The sequence below is a fragment of the Carlito syrichta genome, unplaced genomic scaffold (genome assembly GCF_000164805.1).
Source record: "Carlito syrichta isolate Samal-C Ts95f unplaced genomic scaffold, Tarsius_syrichta-2.0.1 Scaffold295445, whole genome shotgun sequence".
NCBI classification, from domain to species: Eukaryota; Metazoa; Chordata; class Mammalia; order Primates; family Tarsiidae; genus Carlito; species Carlito syrichta.
In genome coordinates this window covers 385-23,293 of record NW_007239541.1, presented here as the reverse complement: position 1 = coordinate 23,293, position 22,909 = coordinate 385, and the positions used below count along the sequence as shown (strand labels likewise).

Genomic DNA, 22,909 nt, shown 5'->3' with positions numbered 1-22,909 from the left:
CGCAAATAAAAAATGTGTAAACACTACCTCCTCTTTTCCCATATCCTGTTACCCAAGCTGCTCATCCTGGACAATTATATTGAGTTGTTGGTTTATACAAATGTGATGGTCTTTGTATATTGATTTTATACACCAAATTCACCAAAGTTGTTTATCAGTGCAAGACGGTTTTTGACAGACTCCCTGGGGTTTTCAAAATAAAGAAAAGTATTATCCACAAAGAGGGGTATCTTAACTTTCTCTTTTCCTATTCAGATATCCCTAATTTCCTTTTCTTGCCTGATTGCCCTTATGAGGACTTCCAGCACTGTGTTGAACAGGAGAGGTGAGAAGGGCATCTGTGTCTTCTGCTTATTTTAAAGAAGAATGCTTCTAGTTCCTGTCTATTGAGCAAAAATGTCAGTGGTCTGATTCTGGATGCCTCTTACTGTTTTGAGAAATGTAACTTCTCAAGGTGCTTGAGGATTTTTATCAAGAAGGTTTGTTGGATCTTGTCGTATGCTGTTTTAGCATCCAATGATATAATCATGGGGCTCTTGGCTTTACCTCTGTTAATGTGCTGAATTACATTTATGGTCTTGCAAATATTGAACCACCCTGCATCCCTGGAATGAAGCTCATCTCATCATGGTGTAGGATACTTGAGATGTGATGTTGAATGTGATTTGCTAGAATCTTGCTTAGAATTTTTGTCTCTATGTTCATCAAGGTGATTGTTATGTAATTATCATTCCTTGTTGGGTCTTTGCCAGATTTCTGGTTGTCCAACATGCAGGAGAGTGAAACTGGACCACTACCTATCACCATAAACAAAAATTAACTATAAATGGATCAAAGACCCTAAAGATAAAACCTCAAAATATAACAATCTTTTAAAAAAGAAGGAAACACTCTTATGCACTTTGGAATAAGCATTGAATTTTTGACCACATTCCCAAAGCAAATGCCATCACACTAAAATAGACAAGTGGGATCTCATCAAACTGAAAAGCTTTTGCACAGTAAAAGAAACTATCAAGAGAGATAAAAGACAACCATCAGAGTGGGTGAAAACATTTGCTAAATATGTGTCTGACAAAGGCATATTATCCAGCATCTACAAGGAACTCTAAGGAGCAGAATGGAAAAAAAAAATAACCCTAATAAAAAGTGGGTAAAGGACCTGAGAACTCTTGTGGAAAGAAGTTATACACACAGCCAGTAGATACATAAAAACAATTCCCAGCCTCACTAATCATCAGATAAATAAAAATCAAAAGTACAATGACATACCACCTGACTCCAGTAAAGATGGGCATTATTCATAATTTTAAAAAAACAATATACGCTGGTGTAGTTGTGGAGAAAAGGAAATGCCTCTACACTGTTGGTAGTGCAAGCTATATCAAACTCTATGAAAAGCAGCGTGTCGATTTCTAATAGAACTAAAAATTGACCATCCTTACGATCCAGTAATCCTCTTCTGGGAATATACCTGGAGGAATATATATTGTTCTACAATAAAATTTAAAAAAAAACACACCATACTTGTGGGTTTTTTTCTCCACCCTATTCACAATACCAAAACACAGAAACATGGAAACAATTTTACTGCCCATTGAAAATGGACTGGAGAAAGAAAATTTGGTACATATACACAAAGGAGTATTATGCAGTCATTAAGAAGAACAATATCATGGACTTTGAAGCAACTTGGAAGGATTGAATACCATCATATTCAGTTATCTATGACAGAAACAAAGAATTGAATACATGTTTTCACTCAACTGTGGGACCTGAATATTATCACATTTGCTCAAAAGGAGGATTGGTAGTTGCATAATCAATAAATCAAAGGGGATTGTGCTCTCGTTTATTCGTGCTGTTATATCAAAATGACACGTAACAGGCAATTTGAAAACGATAGAAATTTATTTTTCATAGATCTGTGGGCTGGAAAGTGTAAGATTAATAATCATGCTAGTTTAGCGTCTGCTGAGGTCTGCTCTCTGCTTTCAATATGATACTTGTCACTAAGTCATGGCTAAAGGAAGAAGGGAAGAAAAAATGATTGCTTGTTCCCTCCAGCACTTTTTGAAGGCCCACATCTATTCGTGATGACAAAACCTCATAATTTGTCACATACCATAAGGTCCACTTCTTAATACTACCACAGTAAGGATTAAGTTTCAACATGTATTTTAGAGGAGTCATAAATATTCAAACAACAGGAGGAATGTTAATTTTTTTCACTGTTTAAAAAGGCTTTTCTATAAAATGCAGGGAACTAATAAATGAATATTTAAAGCACATTAAATAAGCAAATCTGTATATTATAAAGTAAACAATAAAATGGTGAAGACAAAGTTAATAAATTGGAATTTTTAAAACTGCTAATTTTCAATTCATATAGTACATTGTATAATAACTAATTATATTAAATAAGATATTTCCATAAAATAAATATACTTAAAAATGGGATAACTTTAGTATATAGAAATAAAATTACTTTTATTTAAAAAATACCAAGGATGTTCATAACAAAAATAACTGTTTTCTCTTTTAATGAGACACTCCTTTAATATAAGCCTAAAGAATAATTTAAATAAAGACATGAAAACATATACCACTGCAATAGAAACTAAATGAAACTGCTATAGTTAATGCCCTGTCATGATATAAAAGCATTATTGCAAATGAAAAAGCAAACTTCTAAAAATATATATTTATATCGAATCATTAGTAATATTTTTAAAATAGACTATATGGAATGCTAATACAACTTCAACATAGAATTGAAAGAAGCATCTAAACAGGTTCTCAAAAACAGGGATTCACACTTTTCTCTTGCTGCTTATAATACAAACATTGCAGTGAGCCTATAAAAGACTTAAGCTAAACAATAAATCAACATACATATGAACACACACATACACTCTCTATGCAAATATCAAATATTTATATTCAAGTTCACATAAAAATGTTCCAAAAGCGCACTCCCATATCATCTTGCCAAGCATTTTAATATAAAAATACAGTGCTGTATTTTCAAGGCAGAACCATGGCAGCCAAGCTTTCCCTGTTGATACTTGAATACAGTTACTCAAATTTAATATTGATTAACTAAAAATTAGTAACTTTTAAATCACTTCCTCAGTCACAATAGTTACATTTAGACACAGACATAGAACACTTCCAACTTCACAGAAAACCTTATGATCATAAATTATTTAAAATATAAGTCATTAAACGAACATTTGAAAACCCGAATGGCTTATAATTCAGTAAAATATTTATAAATAAATTAAGGGCTATAAATATCACAGTGAATATTCAAAATTATATAAATTCCCATGAAAATAAAGTCTTTCTTTTGAAAAACAGATTTTCTTAAATGTATACACAACAAAGGACAAAAACAGAAATTAAATTATCTGAGAATTCATCAAGGAAATTTAAAATGGGAAATATGATATTTACTGCCAGTAAATACAAGCAAAGTAGTAGAAGGGAAAAATAAATAGTCAAAATTACGACCTTAAACACAATTACAGTGGGGATGTATAACAAGCAAGAGTATTTTTATTGAAAAAACTATAAAACTGTAATGAAAGAATATTGATAGAAAAATCAGATAAGGCAAAGACTTTTGTTTCTGAATTAAACAGGAGAAATCGTTATGGCTTTTATAGATATCCATCGCTATTGATATTGAACTAAATTCAGTATACATTTTAATATCCATATGGAATTTAATCTAGAAAATAAAAATTATCAAAATGCAGTACCACAAACAACCTTCATGTATTAAAGAAATTGACCTTGCTATAAAAACTTTTCTACAAAAATATTATAGGTACTCCGACGTCATTACCACTGAATAAGAACTTTTATAAATGACACCGTACTAAAGGAAAAAAAAAAAAAAAGCTTCTAGGGTACAGAAAAGAAGAGGACTGCCTTTCAATACAGCCTTGTTAGCAAAAGTGTTGAATAACAGCAGTAAATCTATCCTATGAACATAGATAAAGAAACAAATATTACCTTGAATTTAATATATTCAAAATTTATTTTTAAAGGGGCATTACACAATAACAATTACATATATATATATATATTTTAGAGACGCAAGACTGGTTTAAAATACAGAAGGAATAAGCCCTAGGAGAGGTTCATATCTATTATCCCAACAATTTAGTAGGTTGTGGTAGGAGGATCGTTTGAATCCAGGAAGGCAAACTATCCTAGGTAACATAACAGTGCAAAAATAAAAAAAAAAAAAGAAAAGGAAAGAAAGAAAAGAAAAAAATTACTCCTTGTGGTAGCATGTAATGTAACTGTGTTATCAAGTATTCAAGAAATTGAGGAGAGAGGTTTCCTTGAGTGCAGTAGTTAGAAAATGCAACAAGCCATCATTGTGCCACTACACCCAGTCTTAGAGGTAGAGCAAGACTTTTTACACAAAAATAAGAGAATAAAAGAAAAGAAAGAAAGAAAAAACACTTTGAAGATAATCGTAGTTTACATTGGGAACATTATATGGAGAAAACATACTGATAAGAATAAAATCAATGCAATATCATTAGATAAAAAATCGATTAGAAAATTTAGAATATTGTTATATTTCTTTGAGAAAGTTAAGATGAAAATTTCTAAACATAAATGAATTTTTTTTCTCAAACAGGGAATAATGCATAGGATATGCATAGAACTTTTATTGTACCTTCTATTTATTAGAAATAAACCTCTCACAGGGAAACTATTTCAAGAAAGAAAATCATTACACCTAGAGTGAGAAAATAAAAGTGTAATTATTTACAGATAAAATAGCTGATTATTTAGAAAGTACAAAAAATCTGTACTTGAAATTATAATGTTAATACATAAAATCAATGAAGCAACTGAATATACGGTCAACGTGGAAACTTCAAAGGTATCTACACTTGTAGCAACACACATTTCTAAAATAAATTTTAAAATAAAGATGCCATTTACAAAAACAAGAAAGTAAAATACCTATATTACTGTGTGACTTCAAAACTAAAAAATACAAAACATGTGATAGAGAGAAATTAAAGAAAATTGAACGTTGAGATCAAAGCCTGAATTTTGTTGAAGTCAACACTACAAAGAACCATAATCTTTAAAAATTATGTCACAGATTAAATGCAGTCCCAAATATAAATCCCATGAGAGCTTTTTGATGTCATTATTTGTTTATTTCATGCCAGTTGAGTAATATGCACATTTCATATTAAGATTAGGGAGGCATATCTCACATATTCATGTGAAACCCAATTATCCCATTTATAAACTACAAAAAGTGAGCATTTATTTTGTATTTGCGGTGTCATGTACATACTATAAATTTCATCCACTTAAAAATTTGAATATATTCATAGAGTTACATCAAAGACCACTATGAAAAAGAAACACTGTAGCTATTGGCAGTCACTTTCTAATTCACCTTAAGCCCTTGGCCACCACTATTCTATTTTTGTCTCTGTGAATTTACCTATTCTTGATATTTCACACAAACAGACTCACATAACATGTAACTTTTAGAAAGGTTTAATGACACAAATCTAATGTCCAGGAAAATGAGTCAGGCACAACAGCGGTGATATCTGCCCTTGTTGGTGTGCGTATTATAAGTCCTTTTGAAATTTATTTTCATTGCTGAAATAAACAACATAATTCATTTTCAAACCTATGTGATCAAAATATTATTTTTATTTAATAAAATATAGAATTACCTGGTAGACTCCAAATTCAGGCGTTTCAATTCTGAAACGTATGCTTACAAATATACAGTTGTGGAACTCCACATTTTTGTGCCTCAAATACTTGTAAGTGTATCATTACACAGTTGTATTGAGCAAAATAGTCTGCTATCCTGTAGTGAAGAAAAAGCCACAATTCATTTTATTTGGGGCAACAATCTGTGAAATAAGAGAATTATCCATTTATTTTTAGAAAATAATACCATGAAAAGAGGTTAGAACATTTATCATATTATGATAGTCAGTTATTAAACAAAACTTAAGTCTCCTCCGCACTTTGAGGGAGACATTAATTCCAGTGGATTCCTGAAACAATGAATAATGCCAATTCTCATAGGAATAAATACTATGTCTTTTCTCTGCATACATACCTGTAAATTAGGCACAAGAGATTATCAATACCCAATAATTTAATATAATAATTATAGCAATACGCTTACATCTCTACTCTTTCAATTGAGGCCCATATTAAGTAAACTAAGCACTTATTAAGTAAAACAACACTATGAAGACAGTGGATCTGATAACTAGATGACTACAAGTGACAGACACCAAGTAGCATACACAGTATGGATATTCCAGACAAAACAATGATTTATGTTTCAGATGAGAGTGATCAATACTACCAAAGATTTGATCAATCTACTCAGAGCAGTTCACATTTAAAACTCATGAGTTGTTTTTTCCTGAAATTTTTGAATACTTTTGGCTGAGGTTGATCCTGAGCAATGAAACCAGAGAGAGTGAAATTGTGGTTTAGGGAGTGTACTGTAGCACATTATGTAATGTTTTTTTCAACATGGTAGCAACTTTTGAAGTCTTTCCTCAAGTCTAAATATCAACATAAGCTTATTCATATTACTGTTTGTATTTCTCCCTTTTATATATTTATTCTCTTTATGGCACTGTTCCAATAAACTTATTCATGTTTGAACACTGAGCCCTTTATTGACACCCATGGATGATCACCGCTGTTACGGAAGACTCCAATCCATGCTTCACGTACAAGAGACGTCAAAATCTTCTAACAAAATAAAACATTTTTATGTAAGTAAACATTATGATAGATTGTATTAGCCTTAAAAGTAATAGGTGTATTTTTCATAAGATCCTTAATTTTTTAAAACAATATGCTAAACTTTAAAAAAATTTCTGTAGTGTCTACATTTTTTGTGTAAATTCAAAGTATTCTAGCATGTTTTTGTTACATGTATATATTGCCTTGTATTGAAGTTCAGGGTTGAAGTAAAACCATCATCTGAAAACTGTACATTGTACCCAATAAATAATTTCTCATTCATCATCCCCCTCCCATTCTCTGTCCCTTCAGGGCTTTCAGGTCTGTATTTCACTCTTTATGTCCATTTATACCCGTTATTTATCTTGCACTTACATATGAGAATATGTGGTATATGATTTTCTCTTTCTTATTTATTTCACTTAATGATAAAAGCCTCCAGTTCTATTCTTGTTGCTGCAAAAGTCATGATTTGCCTTTTGGGCTGTGGAGTGTTTCCCAGGGTATGTGTCTGTTTGTGTCTGTTATTGTGTATTTGTGTGTGTGTGTGTGTGTGTGTGTGTGTGTGTGTGTGTGTGTGTGTGTGTGTAAATACACATACATATGGTGTATGTGTATATAAATATGCATAATACATTTTTATTCAAGCGTTAGATTACGTCCATATCACTGATGTTGTGCATAATGCAACAGAAAATGTATAAGTGATATAATTGATTTTCATTTCTGTAGACACCTAGTAGTGTGATGGCTAGATTAAAAGGCAGTACTTCTTTTATTTTTGAAAAATCTCCAAACTGTTTTCCATAGATATTGTACTGATTTACATTCCCACCAACAGTGTATGATGTTCTGTTTTCTCACATGCTTATAATCATCTGTTATTTTTTTCTCTTTATTGATAATCATTTTGACTAAAATAAGTTGGCCTCTCATTGTAATATTCATTGACTTTTCTTTGATGATTAGTGATGTTGAGTATTTTTATATGCTTGTTGACCATTTTTATAGATGCTTTTGAATAGTGTTGATCTAAAGAGAACTCTTAAATGTTTAACTTAATAATTTTATCCACCTTCCCAAGTTAATTTAAAAAACTGTGATTCACATCATTTAATAGTCACCCACGTTGTCAAAACTATCAGCATGGATTTGTATAAGTTTCCAGTTTGTACATTCATTTCACAGATTTTGTGACTAAATCAATATATTTTTCACAGATATTCAGAGTTGTGGTTTAGAAGTGGCTTAAGAAATTGCCATCAAGAAAATAAATTACTTATGCCCCAAACTCCTCTTTACTTGTTTCTTAGAGGAACCACATAACTTAAAACTATATCAGCCCTCATTTTTATCTGATTTCATTTTTATTGAATACAGTGTTCCAAGACCAGGTGGTCTATATGCATTCTCTGTATTACTCCCTACTACATTCAACTATAAGCTATAAAACAAATAAAAAAACAGAAGCAAAGGAGAGCTGGGAATGGTGGGCTCAGTGGCTCAGCCTGTAATCCCAGCAATTTGGGGGCCAAGGCAAGGGGACTGCCTGAGCCCGAGGGTTCGAGGCCCGCCCGGGAATTTGAGGAGACCTTGTTTCTACAATAGATCAAGAATTAGCCAGGCGTGGTAGCACGCGCCTGTAGTTCCGGCTACTTGGAAGGCTGAGATGGAAGGATCACCAGAGCACAGCAGGTCGAGGCTGCGGTGGCCGGGAGCAGACACTGCACTCCAGTCTCAGCGACAGAGTAAGACTCCAATCAAAAAAAAAAAAAAAAAGGAAGGCCGAAATGCTTTGAAATCTAGGCCCAGGGATCAACAGAGTGGCTGGGTACCTTGAAATCCCCACCAACAGAGAAAATGAAGTAGGTTTGCTGTTTTCTAGCAACTGATCTAACAATATTTGTAACATTAAAACACAGGCCAATGGTTTGGGTAGGAGGCAGAGCAGTGATGAGGACACACACAAAAGCAAGTCTGTTGGTGCTAGAAACATCTGTTTCATGATATTTGTATTGCACGAATTCATTCATTTTGTGATCAACCTGTACATCCAGTAGAATTAATTTGCAAAATTTGTTTTAGAATCAAAGCATCTATGGTTGCATGCTTTCAATGAAAAGAAGTAAGGAAATGTGCATTAGCAGAAGTGGATACAAATAAACTATTTTAAAGTCAACCAATAAAATTTTCTTAGTTGAAAATATTTCAACAAAATATGTACATGAAAATAAATTATTTCTACAAATATATTGCACTGGGCCGGGTTTGGTGGCTCAGCCTGTGATCGAAGAACTTTGGAAGGATGAGGTGAGTGGATTGCCTGAGCCCAAGGGTTCGGGACTTGCCTGGGAAACTTGGCTAGACCTTCTCTCTACAATAAATCAAAAAATTAAGCGGGCGTGGCAGCGCATGCCTGTAGTTCTGGGTACTTGGAAGGTTGAGGTGGAAGGATCGCTGGAGCTGTGCAGGTCAAGGCTGCAGTAGCCAGGACCGGCCACTGCACTCCAGTCTGGGCGACAGAGTGAGACTCAGACTCAAAAAAAAAAAAAAAAAAAAAAAAAAAATTTATATATATATATATATATATACACACACATACACATATGTATATACATATACACACACACATACATAACTGACTGAAATAAGCTTTCAATAAGTATTTGAAACATTGACTGCCATACCATTTCTTCTTCATCATCTATATAAAGTAGACTGGAGTTCATAGACGCACAGGCCATCATACTCTTCTCCCAAGTTTTTGTTTCCTTTCCAATGTAATAACAACTGTTGGAATATGTAAACCATTCTTCTGGACAACTACAATTATGTGCTGAGGAAACATTGCAAATATCAAGAAACAATATGAATACTTTAAAATAAAACTTAATGTACAAAGGCTTGTCATATATGCACGTAACATATCTAGGTATTCTCACTGATGTACATATAATTAAAACCCATTTACTCATAGAGGTACACACTGTAAAGAGACAGTATCTTGTCCCTTAATTGTGTTCACACATGAAACAAACCAACAGACAAAAGATCACATTACACACATCTTGAAATCACTGAACATACTCTTTTTATAAAAGTAAAATTATTTATCTCATGATGTTATAGCAATAGGAATTTGCAACAAAACAAAAAAGGGTACAGTGATTTTGAATGAGTATTTAAATTTATTGCTAAAGAAAAGAAAATATGTTCTTATAATCTTTATTTACAGACATTTATGACTAAATTTTGTAATTTATTTACCCTCAATAAATCTCTGACTATTTTTGCATGACTAAAGATCAATACAAAATATAAACTCTTATTATCAGAACTTTGGAAATCATTACGTACCTTTCTGAGTGCTTGCATTTTGGAAAGAATTGGTCTGCTTCTGTGTTGCTGTAGCTAGAAAATTTAAAATAATCTTTTATAAAAAAAATTAGTATCTGAATAAGTCATAATGATGTTAGCTTCTTTGGAATTTGATAAATTAGGCCAGACTTGTAGGCCTAATGTGGAAGGCCGAACCTAGTGGATTTTCTGAGCCCTCAGGTTTGAGACCAGCACAGGCAACTCATCTCTACATTAAATAAAATAAATTAGCTGGGTGTGGTGGTGCGCACCTGTAGTTCGGCTACTTAGAAGGCTGAGGCTGAAGGATGTCAGACCCCAGCATGTCGATGCTGGGGTGGCCGTGACCGTGCCACTGCACTCCAGCCTGGGCAATCGGATATTGAAAAATGTAGGATTGTACAAAGAAAAATATATGAAGTAATTGAGGCTTGGGAAAAATATTTTAACAGTATAAAGAGCAAATTCAACGTCTCATACAATACTTGATTTAGCCACTTTCAAAAATTAATTTCTATTTCTCGGTAAGGTTTTTCAATTTGCAAAACATGTGAACTGAACCCTCATCATACAAAATAAATAGGTTATGTTGAGTGGAAGTAAATCATCAATTATGTATATAGTTTATATATATAAAGTACAGATGGAATTAATTGCAATGAGATAAATTGTTATGAGTCCAGTATCATTTATCACATTCTATAAAATAAATAATGCTCTCAAGTGAAAGACAATGTGAGAGTTCAACTGTTTTCTTAAAGTTTGCAGTCACTGCAAAAGGCTATGACCATCAAGAAAACTCACATGATACTCAGTACCCTAAAAATTTTCTTTCATGAAAAAGATGAGAAATATCCTGAGAAAATTATGATCATGAGTAATAAGACAGGAAGCACCCACTAATGAAGACAACTGATATTTAATCAGGGAGCAAATGCCATTCAATGAAAAAAATAAATTGAACTTAGTTAAAATCAATCACTTTTAGTTTGTAAAAGACAGTGTTAACAGAAGGAAAAGATGACCCCGCAGACTGAGAGAAATTTTTTCAAAGCACATATATGTTAAAGGATTTGTATCCAAAATATACAAATTATGCTTACACATAAACAATAAGAAAAAAATTAAAATGAGTAAAGAATGTGAACCCAACTCTCATGACATAAAATACACAGATGGCAAATATATAAATGGATCATTATATATCATTAGGGAAATGCAAATTAAGACAATAATGAGATGTCTCTACACATCTCCTAGAATGGCTAAAATCTTTTACAGCAGAATTTTATAAGACGCACAAAGAAACTGTACAAATCATACCTGGAATTATTTCAAAAAATTGAGAAGGAAGGACTACTTTTTAGGATACTAAAATTATTTCTCACTTATCATACTGTGGCACTAGAAAATTTGAGCGAATAGACAAAAGGAGAGCAGAGAAATCTCAAGTGAGTATTTCTGCTTATTGTTGAAGACAGGGAAGTGCTCTATAATTTATGTTTATTAGCATTTATAGCATAATTATATTATTTCCCCATCAAAATCTGTTATAATTTTGAGTGCCTTAAAATAGATACAAAATGTAAACTACATTAATTCCAGAAATGTGAAAATCAGTATTTTCCCTTCTGGGTTCTTGTTATCAGAGAAGAATTATTCTGCTCCAGTATTACATTAACTATACCAATAAAAGTAATATTTAAAAAATATTACATAAACAATTTATAATAATTTTAGTGTGTTACCTTAAAATATGTCACATTAAGAATTTAGAAATATGAAATACAACTAATTTTTTAGAAAACGTAATGAAATAATTAGATCTTTGTAAAAAAAAAAAGTAAAAACCTGAAACTCCAAACTTTATCATCTGTTGTAGTATTTTTTTATAATCAATATTTTTTACTATGATGTTGTGGGGTACAGTTAAGGGTTAGGTATAGAGATACATTTCATTCAGGCACCCTATTGATAAGAGGTGCTTCCCCATCCCCAGACAAATATTTGCTCGTTAATCCCATCTTCCTCCCCCCCCATGGTTTCCCACTACTGTTAGTCATTTTACTATTTTATATAGTCACTTATAGAAATGAATTTGCCTGCCTGGGCAGCGAGACCTCATCTCTACAATAAATCAAAAAAACAGCCAGGTATGGTAGCGCATGCCTGTAATTCCGGCTACTCGGAAGGCTGAGGTCGAAGGATCGCGGGAGCCCAGCAGGTCGAGGCTGCGGTGGCCGGGAGCGGCCACTGCACTCCAGTCTGGGCTACCAAGTGAGACTCCAACTCAAAAAAAAAAAAAAAAAAAGAATTTGCATTTTTAAACACGTTTTAACCTTGAAGCATGTCTTAATATTATATAAATGCAATATTATATGTGTATAATTACATATATGTATGATTTAAACAACTGTTTATTCCAATGATTATAGCTTGAAAAGCTCAGAGTAAGTATTTTACTTTGGATTAAGTCTATACTTTAAAATGAGAGCCCTTTTCCCTGACATGATGAAATGCTTTGAAATGCTTAGATACATGGCAATCAGTAAAATGTAAGTTCTCGTAACAATCATGCAAGTATATACTTACAGGAAATAAGAACTATTGTTTTTAACACAGAAGCCATCAGAACAATGCAAATTATTGCCAAGATCTCAGCAGTAATCTTTTTTGGAAGTGATGGAAAATCTGCACAGAGAGAAATAGAAAAACAGAGAAAGGACAGTAAAATTAGAAGGTTTGCATATGAGAGAACACACGTGTGCAGAAAATTACCTGGTTAAACTCTGGTTTCTAAACAAATATCTGCCATACTAAGCTTTCTCTCAAAATACAACATTTTGTTTTCAGTAAATACAACGCTCTGTTATTTTTATGATCAAGGTCTACAAAGTCAACAATGCCTGAATAAAATTAGTCTCCATATTTCATGTTAAAATATCATATCCTGACTCTGAGCTCTGATACTAGAAATGAAAAATATTCCCTAATCTTTCACATGACTCTGCTCTCCAACTGCACATCCTAGAAGAGTAATATTGAAGATTGACTAAATATTTTACCTTTGCTGTGGTAGGTCATATCTTCCTCTTGGTGATCCAGAGAAGCATTTTGAAGGTTTAATTTCATGTGGGTTTTTTCCTGTTCAGTTACTGAAATGGAGCATTCAGCGACCTTAGGTTTTGTTTGCTGCTTCTTTGGGTCCTCAGACAGATTAAGTTGTGAGTAGGTTCTTATTTGTTTCTTCATTTCTGTAGCTATGTGATGTCAGAGACTGTGCTGTGTGGTAACTTTACTTATAAGTTAATAAATGACTTATAAAATGACAAGATCCCTGATATAGTCAAACGGTATATGCTGGAGGCTAGTAATAATATTTATTTGCAGGCAAATACTGTAAAATCTGGTTCCAATTTTCTTAAAGCTTTAAACAAAATTATCATGATAGAGTAAATAAAAATAATTCTACATTAGACATAATATTATTAGTGGGAGCAAGACATAGTGAATAGTGAGTTAATGACTAAAAAAATTAAATAAATTTAACAGATTCTACAGAAATATTTTAACACCTTTAGAATACCTGGGATAAAAATTAAAATACTATATTGGAAAATAACACACTAATTTGATGACAATTTTACGTTTATTAATCATTAAAGATTTAGTGCTATAAAATGAAAGAGCAATAATAGCACATATGTTAATTTCATACTCGAAAATACATTTAGCTAGTGACTGACATTAACATTCAAACTTTGAGAAATACCCTATGGTGTCAAAATCATAAAGATCACTTTACTTGTGTAAGCAATTGGAAATATTCTGTTCAAGTTATCTAGATGTGAGATCTAGAATTAATTTCTGGCATTGAAATTTACATGAGATCATTAAAAATTTAATTATAGTCTATAAAATAATTCACTAAAAAGGATTCTGTTATATCAGTGTGATGCATCTTTTTTCTGCAATTTTTTTCTGTTTTTAAAAATCTTCCAATTATTTATAATTAAGTTTAGAAAGAATTTTATGACAACTAGCTCACATTTATTTTTACTAAATATAAAGCTCCTTTCATTTACCTAAAAATATGTATGTAATTTACTCGACATTCATAATTTCATGTATTTATATTAAAAATTTTATCTTTAATGGCTCGGCTAAATATAGTTATTTTTATACTTTTACTGGTTACAAAATCCAAAAGTAATTATTCATTATCTTGATGGCTGCAAGTTTTACTTTAAATTATATTGATTAACAAACCTAATATAATGTGTGTATATACTTGGCTAATTCTTGACAGGCAATAATTTAAATGATTTAAGAAAATTTTCAAAATATTTTATATATTAGTCTTATTTTTCACCATAATTTTTTCAAGTTAAAATGCCAATGTTCTACTTTGTTTTCATTCTATGTTAATTTAAACTTATTTATATTACATCTAGCATTTATAATTTTTTATTATATGAAATGTGTTGCTAGAGAAAGAAAAGAATAACAACACATACCTTCTGTCTCCAGAAAGTCCTGCATTTTTTAGTGGAGAGGTCAGGTTATTCTCATGAGGAAACAAAAAATATCTGTGATCTTCACCACTGCCCTGTGAAGACTCAGAGTGAAGCAGGAGTGGAAACAGTAAATCTCATAAATGTGTCACTTAAGATTTGAATAGAAAACTCTCATCCTTTAACTAATGTAAAATCAGTTTCTCTCATCACACTCACAGATTTTCAGAATATAGAAGACTTTGGTTCCTAATATGTCATTTATTTTGTCCATTTTCAATTGCCTCTTAGAAATTATTTTTTATTTAGCATGATGAAAAGGAACAAAAACTTTATTAGCTATGAAATGTTTTCCATCACGATCACAAACACAAAAATCTTAAGCCTTGTTAATAGTATTGTTAATGTATAAGTTCCATAGTTAGACAAACTTGAAATTACATACTTTTTTCCTGATACATTTAATGTTATTGCTATTATGATGAATTTTTAAAAAAAGTTATAATCCCCCAATCCATAGGAATTTAATTTGTCACTAATTACTATGAAGGATGACTACATTATTAACTTTAAGTGAAATCAATTTCTGAACTTAAATTTGCAAATTTATCTTCTTGATTTCTCTAATTTGTAAAATTCCATTATTCAATTTTATTATTTAATAAGCTGATCATATTTCTCTAACAAAAAAAAAGTCTCTTCGAAGGATAAAATGTTAAACACCATTGAACTATATGACAATGTCAGATATTGAAATAATAAATAATCATTCATTTTATTGTTCAATGATCTATTGTCCAGTAATAAGTGATTATCTATGTTTTCTTGGAAATTTTTATGTAAATAGCTAAATTTAAGTCAAGTTCTGTAGAAGGAGATAAGTAATTTTTAAATGTCATCTAACTAAAAGTAGGAAGAACAGAAAAAGCACTTTGAAACAAAATTTCAATGACATGTGAACATCAGGAGAAAGACTTCAAATTATCCAGTTTAATTAAAATTGAAATTATTTTATTATTTTTACTTTCATATCAAGAAAAAAGGGAATGTCTGTTGTCTGTAATTCCAAAGCATATTCCATGATGCCTCTTAAAGATTAAATTTTTAAAAAATAGCTTTCTAAAATCTAGAAATATAAAATTAAAATTCATATGTATATCTTGGAATCAGATCAGTTATTTGAGCCTTCCAGACTATGACTAATGTGGGCTAACCATATATGTATCTCTGTTAATTATATTTTAAAATATTTTTATAAACTAAATCAATAATCTGTGTGCATATTGTATTTCTATTAGTAATACATTTATTTATATTTATGTATTACAATTTCATGAACTACATTAATATTTTTTCTATTAGTCTTAATATAGAAATACAACAAAATCATTAATTAAAGATAGCAAATAACGTAACATTCACCAACATTTTGCTTTTAAATTTGAGATACTAATGTCTACCATTCTTCCTTCAAACACTCACTTATTGTTTCCAATTAAATAGCCTTATAGTCATGTATTACTTAATGATGTGGAAACGTCTTAGAAAATGCGAGATTTGATGATTTTGTCATTGTGTGAACATCATAGAGAGGACTTACACAAACCTAGATTATATAGCCTACTACAAACTTACACTATATGGTATAGTCTATTGCCTCTAGGCTGAAAACCGCACAGCATGCTACTCTATCGAATATTGCAGACGATTGTAACACAATGGTAGATATTTGTGTATCTAAACATAAAAAAGTAAAAAATGGTATGTTGTACAGGTCACTTACCACCAATGGGACTTGCAGGATTGGAAGTTGCTCTGGGTGTCAGTGAGGGTTGAGTGAATTTGGAGCCTATGGCATTACAGTAATTTACTATAGTAAATTGTATAAATACTGTGCACTGAGTGTACACTAAAGCTATGCAAATAGTCTTCATTCTTCAATCATAAATTAATATTAGCTTACTCTAAATTTCAACTTTATAAACTGTATATTTAACTTATTGGTTTTTTTAATAATTAATTAATTAATTATTTATGAGTTGGAGTCTCTGCTGCCCAGACTGGAGTTCAGTGGAATGCTCCTGGATTCCAACCTCGACCTGCTGGGCACTGGTGATCCTTCCACCTCAGCCTTCCAAGTAGCTGGAACTACAGGCACATGCTATCATGTCTGGCTAATTTTTTATTTATTGTACAGATGAGGTCTCGCCAAGTAACCCAGGTGGGTCTCAAACCTGTGAGCCCAGGAAATTCACTCACCTCAGCCCCCAAATCGCAGGATTATAGGCTGAGCCCTGAGCCCAGCTATATTGGTTCTTTTTATTTTATTTTATATTTTTTAATCAATATTTTTTATTATGATGTTGTGGGGTACAGTTAAGGATTAGGTATACAAATGCATTTCATTCAGGCACCCTGTTGATAAGAGGTGTTTTCCCATCACCAGACAGATATCTGCTACCGTTAATCCCATCTCTCTCCCCTCCTATAGTTTCCCACTACTGTTAGTCATTTTTTTGTATTACATTGGAGGTTTAAGGTTCATTATATGAGTGAGAACATGTGATACTCGGATATTTGTTTCTGTGAGAGGTCACTCAGTATTATAGACTCTAGTTCCATCCAGGTTGCTGTGAAATTCATGATTTTGTTCCTTTTTATGGCTGAATAGTATTCCATCGTGTATACATACCACATTTTTTAAATCCAGTCCTCTTTTGATGGGCAGCATAGTTGCTTCCAGGTTCTTGCTGCTGTGAACAATGCTGCGGTAAACATATGTGTGCAGGTATCTTTTTTTTATAGAGTGATTTGAGTTCTTCGGGATATATTCCCAGTAGGGGGATTGCGGGGTCATATGGGAGGTTGATATTTAGAGCTTTTAGGAATCGCCACACTGTTTTCCACGGAGGTTGCACTAGTTTACACTCCCACCAACAGTGTAGAAGTGTTCCCTTTTCACCACACCCTCTCCAGCAGCTGTTATTTTTTGAGTTGTTTATAATTGCCATTCTGACTGAAGTTAGGTGATATCTCAGTGTGGTTTTGATTTGCATCTCCCTGATGATTAGTGAGGTTGAGCATTTCTTCATGTGTCTGTTGGCTGCTCAGATGTCTTTCTTTGTGAAGTGTCTGTTCATATATTTTGCCCATTTTATAATGGGGTTGTTTGTTTTTTTCTTTTCAGCATGTTTGAGTTCCTTGTAGATCCAAGATGTTAAGCCTTTGTCAGACCTGGTGTTGGCAAATACTTTTTCCCAGTCTGTAGGCTGTCTCCCTGCTCTCTTGATGGTTTCTTTGGCTTTGCAGAAGCTTGTCAGTTTAATAAAGTCCCACTTGCCTATCTTCTCTCTTATGACCTGTGAGTTTTGGGTTTGGTTCAGGAATTGGATGCCAGTTCCAATTTCCATGAGGGTATGTCCTTCATTTTCTAAGGATCCTATGGTATGAGGTTTTACATTTGGTCTCTGATCCATTTGGAGTTAACCTAAGTGCATGGGGATAGATAGGGGTCCTGTTTCAATCTTCTGCATGTGGTCAGCCAGTTTTCCCAGCACCATTTACTGAATAGGTTCTCCTCTCCCCAGTGGTAGGTGGTGGAGGCTTTGTCGAAGATGAGTTGGTTGAGAAATTGAGGTTTTGCTTCTGGAATCTCAATTCTATTCCATTGATCTATATGCCTGTTCCTATACCAATACCAAGCTGTTTTGATGATTGTAGCTTTATAGTAAAGTTTGAAGTCTGGTAATGTGATACCACCTGCTTTGTTTTTTTTTGCTGAGGATTGTTCTGGCTATTCTTGGTCATTTGTGTTTCCATATGAATTCCTGTGTTGTTTTTTCTAGGTCTGAGAAGAATGTTGCTGGTAATATGATGGGTATTGCATTGAATTTGTAGATTGCCTTAGGTAAGATGGACATCTTCACAATGTTGATTCTTCCAATCCATGATCATGGAATATTTTTCCACTTGTTTGTATCATCTTTGATTTCTTTGAGCAATGGTTTGTAGTTTTCATTGTAAAGGTCTTTCACGTCTCTGGTTAGGAAGATGCCAAGGTATTTCATTTTTTTTGTGTGGCTATTGTGAATGGAATGAAGAAACATCTTACCAAAGTCTCTGGGATGTCTTAAAAGCTGTACTAAGAGAGGAATTTATATCCCTACAAACACACATGAAGAAAATGGAAGGAACACAAATTAACAGCCTAACAAGCCACCTAAGGTAGCTGGAAAAGCAAGACCACCAAAACCCTAATTTCAGCAGAAGAATCCAGATCACCAAAATAAAAGCCCAAATCCAGGACATAGAAGACAAAAAGATAATACACAAAATCAATGAAACAAAAAGCTGGTTCTTTGAAAGGATAAACAAGATTGCTGGTCCCCTAGCTAGACTAACCAAGAAAAAATGAGAAAAAACCCAAATAAGCACAATCAGAAACACAAAAGATGAAGTCACATCTGACCCTGAAGAACTACAAAAGATCATTGGAGACTGTTATGTACACTTGTATGGAAACAAACTTGAAAACCTTAAGGAAATGGAGGACTTTCTGACATCACACAACCTACCTAAGTTGGAACAAGAAGAAATTAAGACCCTAAATAGACCAATAACAATCAAGGAAATCAACTATGTAATAAGGAAACTACCTACAAAAAAAAAATAGCCCTGGTCCAGATGGCTTACCCACAGAATTCTACAATACATTTAAGGAGGAGCTGATATCAATCCTACTGAAGGTATTCCAGGTGATTGAAAAAGATGGAACTCTCCCCAAATCATTTTATGAAGCCAACATCACATTGATACCCAAGCCAGGTAAAGATCCAACAAAGAAAGGAACTACCGGCCCATATCTTTGATGAACATAGATGCTAAAATTCTCAACAAGATCATAGCAAACCGAATTTCAACAACACATCTCAAAAATCATCCACCATGACCAAGTAGGCTTCATTCCTGGGATGCAAGGCTGGTTCAACATTTGTAAAACCATAAATGTAATTATTAAATACATAAACAGATGTCAAAACAAAAACCACATAATTATATCATTAGATGCAGAAAAACCTTTTGATAAAATTCAGCACCGCTTCTTGATAAAACCCCTCGAAGATCTAGGCATACGGGGAATATACCTCAAAATAGTGAAAGCCGTCTACGAGAAAACCACAGCCAGCATACTCCTAAATGGCCAAAAATTGGAACGATTTCCCCTGAAAACTGGAATGAGACAAGAATGTCCACTCTCACCCCTCCTGTTCAACATAGTATTGGAAGTCCTGGCACGAGGAGTCAGAGAAGAGAAGGCAATCAGGGGTATCCAAATAGGAAAAGAGGAAGTCAAGTTATCTCTCTTTGCAGATGATGTGATTGTGGACCTCGAAAACCCAAGAGAATCTGTCAAAAACCTCCTTACACTGATAAAGGACTTTGGCAAAGTCTCAGGATACAAAATAAATATCCAAAAGACAAGCACATTTCTTTACACCAATAATAAACAAACAGAAACCCAAATAAAAAACACAATTGCATTCACAATATTGGTTCTTTTTAAATAACATGTCCCAAAACACACCTGTTCAGCTATACAAATATATTTTCTAAATATCATTATTCTATAAGCCTACTACTATTTGAAATTTGTTATTATAATTTTTTACTTTCCTTAATTGTTATTAAAAGCTAAGATAGATACACATGCATTAGACTATGCCTACACAGGGCCAGTATCACCAATGTACTGTCTTCCACCTCCACATCTTATCCCACTGGAATGTCTTCAGGGACAATAATATGCATGGAACTGTCATCTTCATGATTCTGAACATGTCCTGAAGGATCTGCCTAAGCTATTGCTTTACAGTTAGCAATTTTTTATAAGTAGGAAGAGCACAATAGATAATAACATTTAAAAAGCAGTGACTCAGCCTGTAATCCCGCGCCTTGGGAGGCTGAGGTGAGTGGATTGCCCAAGCTCGCGGGTTCGAGAACTGCCTGGGCAACTTGGCGAGACCTCGTCTCTACAATAAAAATCAAAAAATTAGCCGGGCATGGTAGCGCACGCCTGTAGTTCCAGCTACTCGGAAGGCTAAGGCGGGAGGATCACCAGAGCCCAGCAGGTCGAGCCTGCGGTGGCCAGGAGTGGCCACTGCACTCCAGTCTGGGTGACAGTGAGACTCCAATTTAACAAAAAGAAAGAAAGAAAATACATAAACAGTAACATACTTTTATACGATAAAGTGTTATGTACTGCCTGTAATGGTATGACTATACATGAAGGATCCCTAAAAAAGCCAGAGAATTTTTTTAGGGTGGACCCTTTGTGGTACAGACTTTCCCTGTTAAGTAAATATCTATAAACCCATTGATATTACTGTACTAGCTAGCAATGTTTTGAGAGGCTATGTTCAGCTTCAGTGATTTTTTTTTTTTTTTGGTGATTCTTTCTATGCATTTGTCCATTTCAACACTGGCAATTTACATGAACAGCATGAGGCAGAGATATCTTCCACTTTTTGATTTTGTTGAGGATTATTTTGACTATCCGTGCTCTTTTTTATTTTTATATGAATTTCTGTATTGTCATTTTTAGGTCTGAGAAAAAATATATTAATAACTTGATGAGTATTGCATTAAATTTGTAGATTGGCTTAGGTAGAATGGAAATCTTGACAATAGTGATATTTCAAGTCCATGAGCATGGGATATTTTTCCATCTGTTTGAGTCATCCTTGATTTATAGAGCACTTTTTGTAGTTCTCATTTTCAAGATATTTCTCTTCCCTGGTTAGGTGAATGCCAAGGTATTTCTTTTTTTGTGTGTGTCCATTGTAAATGATATTGTGTTTTTTATTTGGTTCTTTGCCTGTTTGTAGTCAGAGTATAAAATGCAACTGTCTTTTGCCTGTTGATTTTGTGCCCTAAAACTTTACCAAAGTCAATTATCAGTGCAAGAAGGTTTTTAATAGACCAGACTCCACAGGATTTTCAGGGTATAGAATCATGTAGTCCACAAAGAAGGATAGCTTAACATCCTCTTTTTCTATTTGGATACCCCTAATTTCCTTGTCTCACCTGATTGCTCTGGCTAGGACTTCTAGCACTATTTTTGAACAGGCAGAATGAATATGGGCATCTTTGTCTTGTTCCCATGCTCTGGGGAATGTTTTCAATTTCAGCCCATTGAACAGAATATTGGCTGTGGATTTATCATAGATGGCCCCAACTGTTCTGATGAATGTTCCTTCTATGTCTAGGTGCTTGAAGGTTTTTATTAAGAAGGGATGCTGGATTTTGTTGAATGTTTTCTGCATGTAATGATATAATCATGTAGTTCTTGGTTTCACACCTATTAATGTGCTGCATTACATTTTTTGTCTTGTGAATGTTGACCAGCCCTGCATTCTAGGAATAAAGTCAACCTTGTCATAGTGGATGATCCTTGAGATGTGATGTTGGATCCAGTTTTCTGGAATCTTGCTTAAAGTTTTTCTAACTTGTTCATCAAGTTGATTGATGCATAATTTTATTTGCTTGTGGGCCTTTGCCAAGTTACTGACTGACCACATGCAGAAGAAAACAACCAGACCCCTATTTATCACCATAGAAAAAATCAACTATAAATGCATCAAAAACCTAAATGTAAAATCTCAAACTTTAAGATTTCTAAAAGAAAACATAGAAAACACCCGAAGCAAATAAAATTAGGCAGTATACCCCTGACCAAATTACAAAATTAAAGCAAATGTCATAAAATCTAAGCTAGACAAGTGATACCTCATCAAACTAAAAATCTTTTGCACAGCAAAAGAGACCATCAAGAAAGTAAAGAGACAACCCACAGTTGGGAAATAATTATTAGCTAATTATGTATATGACAAAAGCCTAACATCCACGATCTACAAGAAACTGAAATGAGCTGAAATAAAAAACAAACAAACAATCCTATAAAAAAGTGGGCAAAGAACATGAATAGACACTTTTCAAAAGCAAATACACGTGCAGTCAACAGATAATTGAAAAAATGCTCAACTTCACTAATTAGCAGAGAAATGAATATAAAAACTACAGTGAGATACCCCCTAATTCCTGTAAGGATGGCCATGATTAAATAATCAAAAAACAATAGATGCTAGCACATGTGCAGAGTAAAGGGAATGCTTCTAAACTGTTGATGGGAGTGCATGCTAGTTCAACTTCTATGGAAAGCAGTGTTGTAGTTCCTAAAAGAACCAAAAATTGATCTTCTA

At 33.2% G+C, this 22,909-nt stretch overlaps 1 protein-coding gene across 1 annotated transcript; it reads right to left on the bottom strand.

Moving 5' to 3' along the window:
- Positions 1 to 6,681: 6,681 nt before the first annotated feature.
- LOC103256748 (NKG2-C type II integral membrane protein-like) lies at positions 6,682 to 12,766 on the bottom strand. Its single transcript, XM_008054513.2, has 4 exons — positions 12,730 to 12,766; positions 11,755 to 11,818; positions 9,468 to 9,609; positions 6,682 to 6,786 (listed from the first exon to the last, which is right to left on the bottom strand). Exons 1-4 carry the CDS (start codon positions 12,764 to 12,766, stop codon positions 6,682 to 6,684), a joined length of 348 nt encoding a protein of 115 aa, XP_008052704.1.
- Between the last annotated feature and the right edge of the window lie 10,143 nt (positions 12,767 to 22,909).

What these genes read in the sequence shown, in the direction of transcription:
- LOC103256748 (XM_008054513.2), bottom strand. Translation starts at nt 12,766, where the DNA reads ATGGCTTCTGTGTTAAAAACAATAGTTCTTATTTCCT. An exon ending in ACCCAGAAGGGAAAATACTG is followed by an intron (nt 9,610 to 11,754) that starts ATTTTCACATTT and finishes CTCAGCACATAA; the next exon opens with TTGTAGTTGTCCAGAAGAAT. An exon ending in TAGATGATGAAGAAGAAATG is followed by an intron (nt 6,787 to 9,467) that starts GTATGGCAGTCA and finishes TTATTTTGTTAG; the next exon opens with AAGATTTTGACGTCTCTTGT.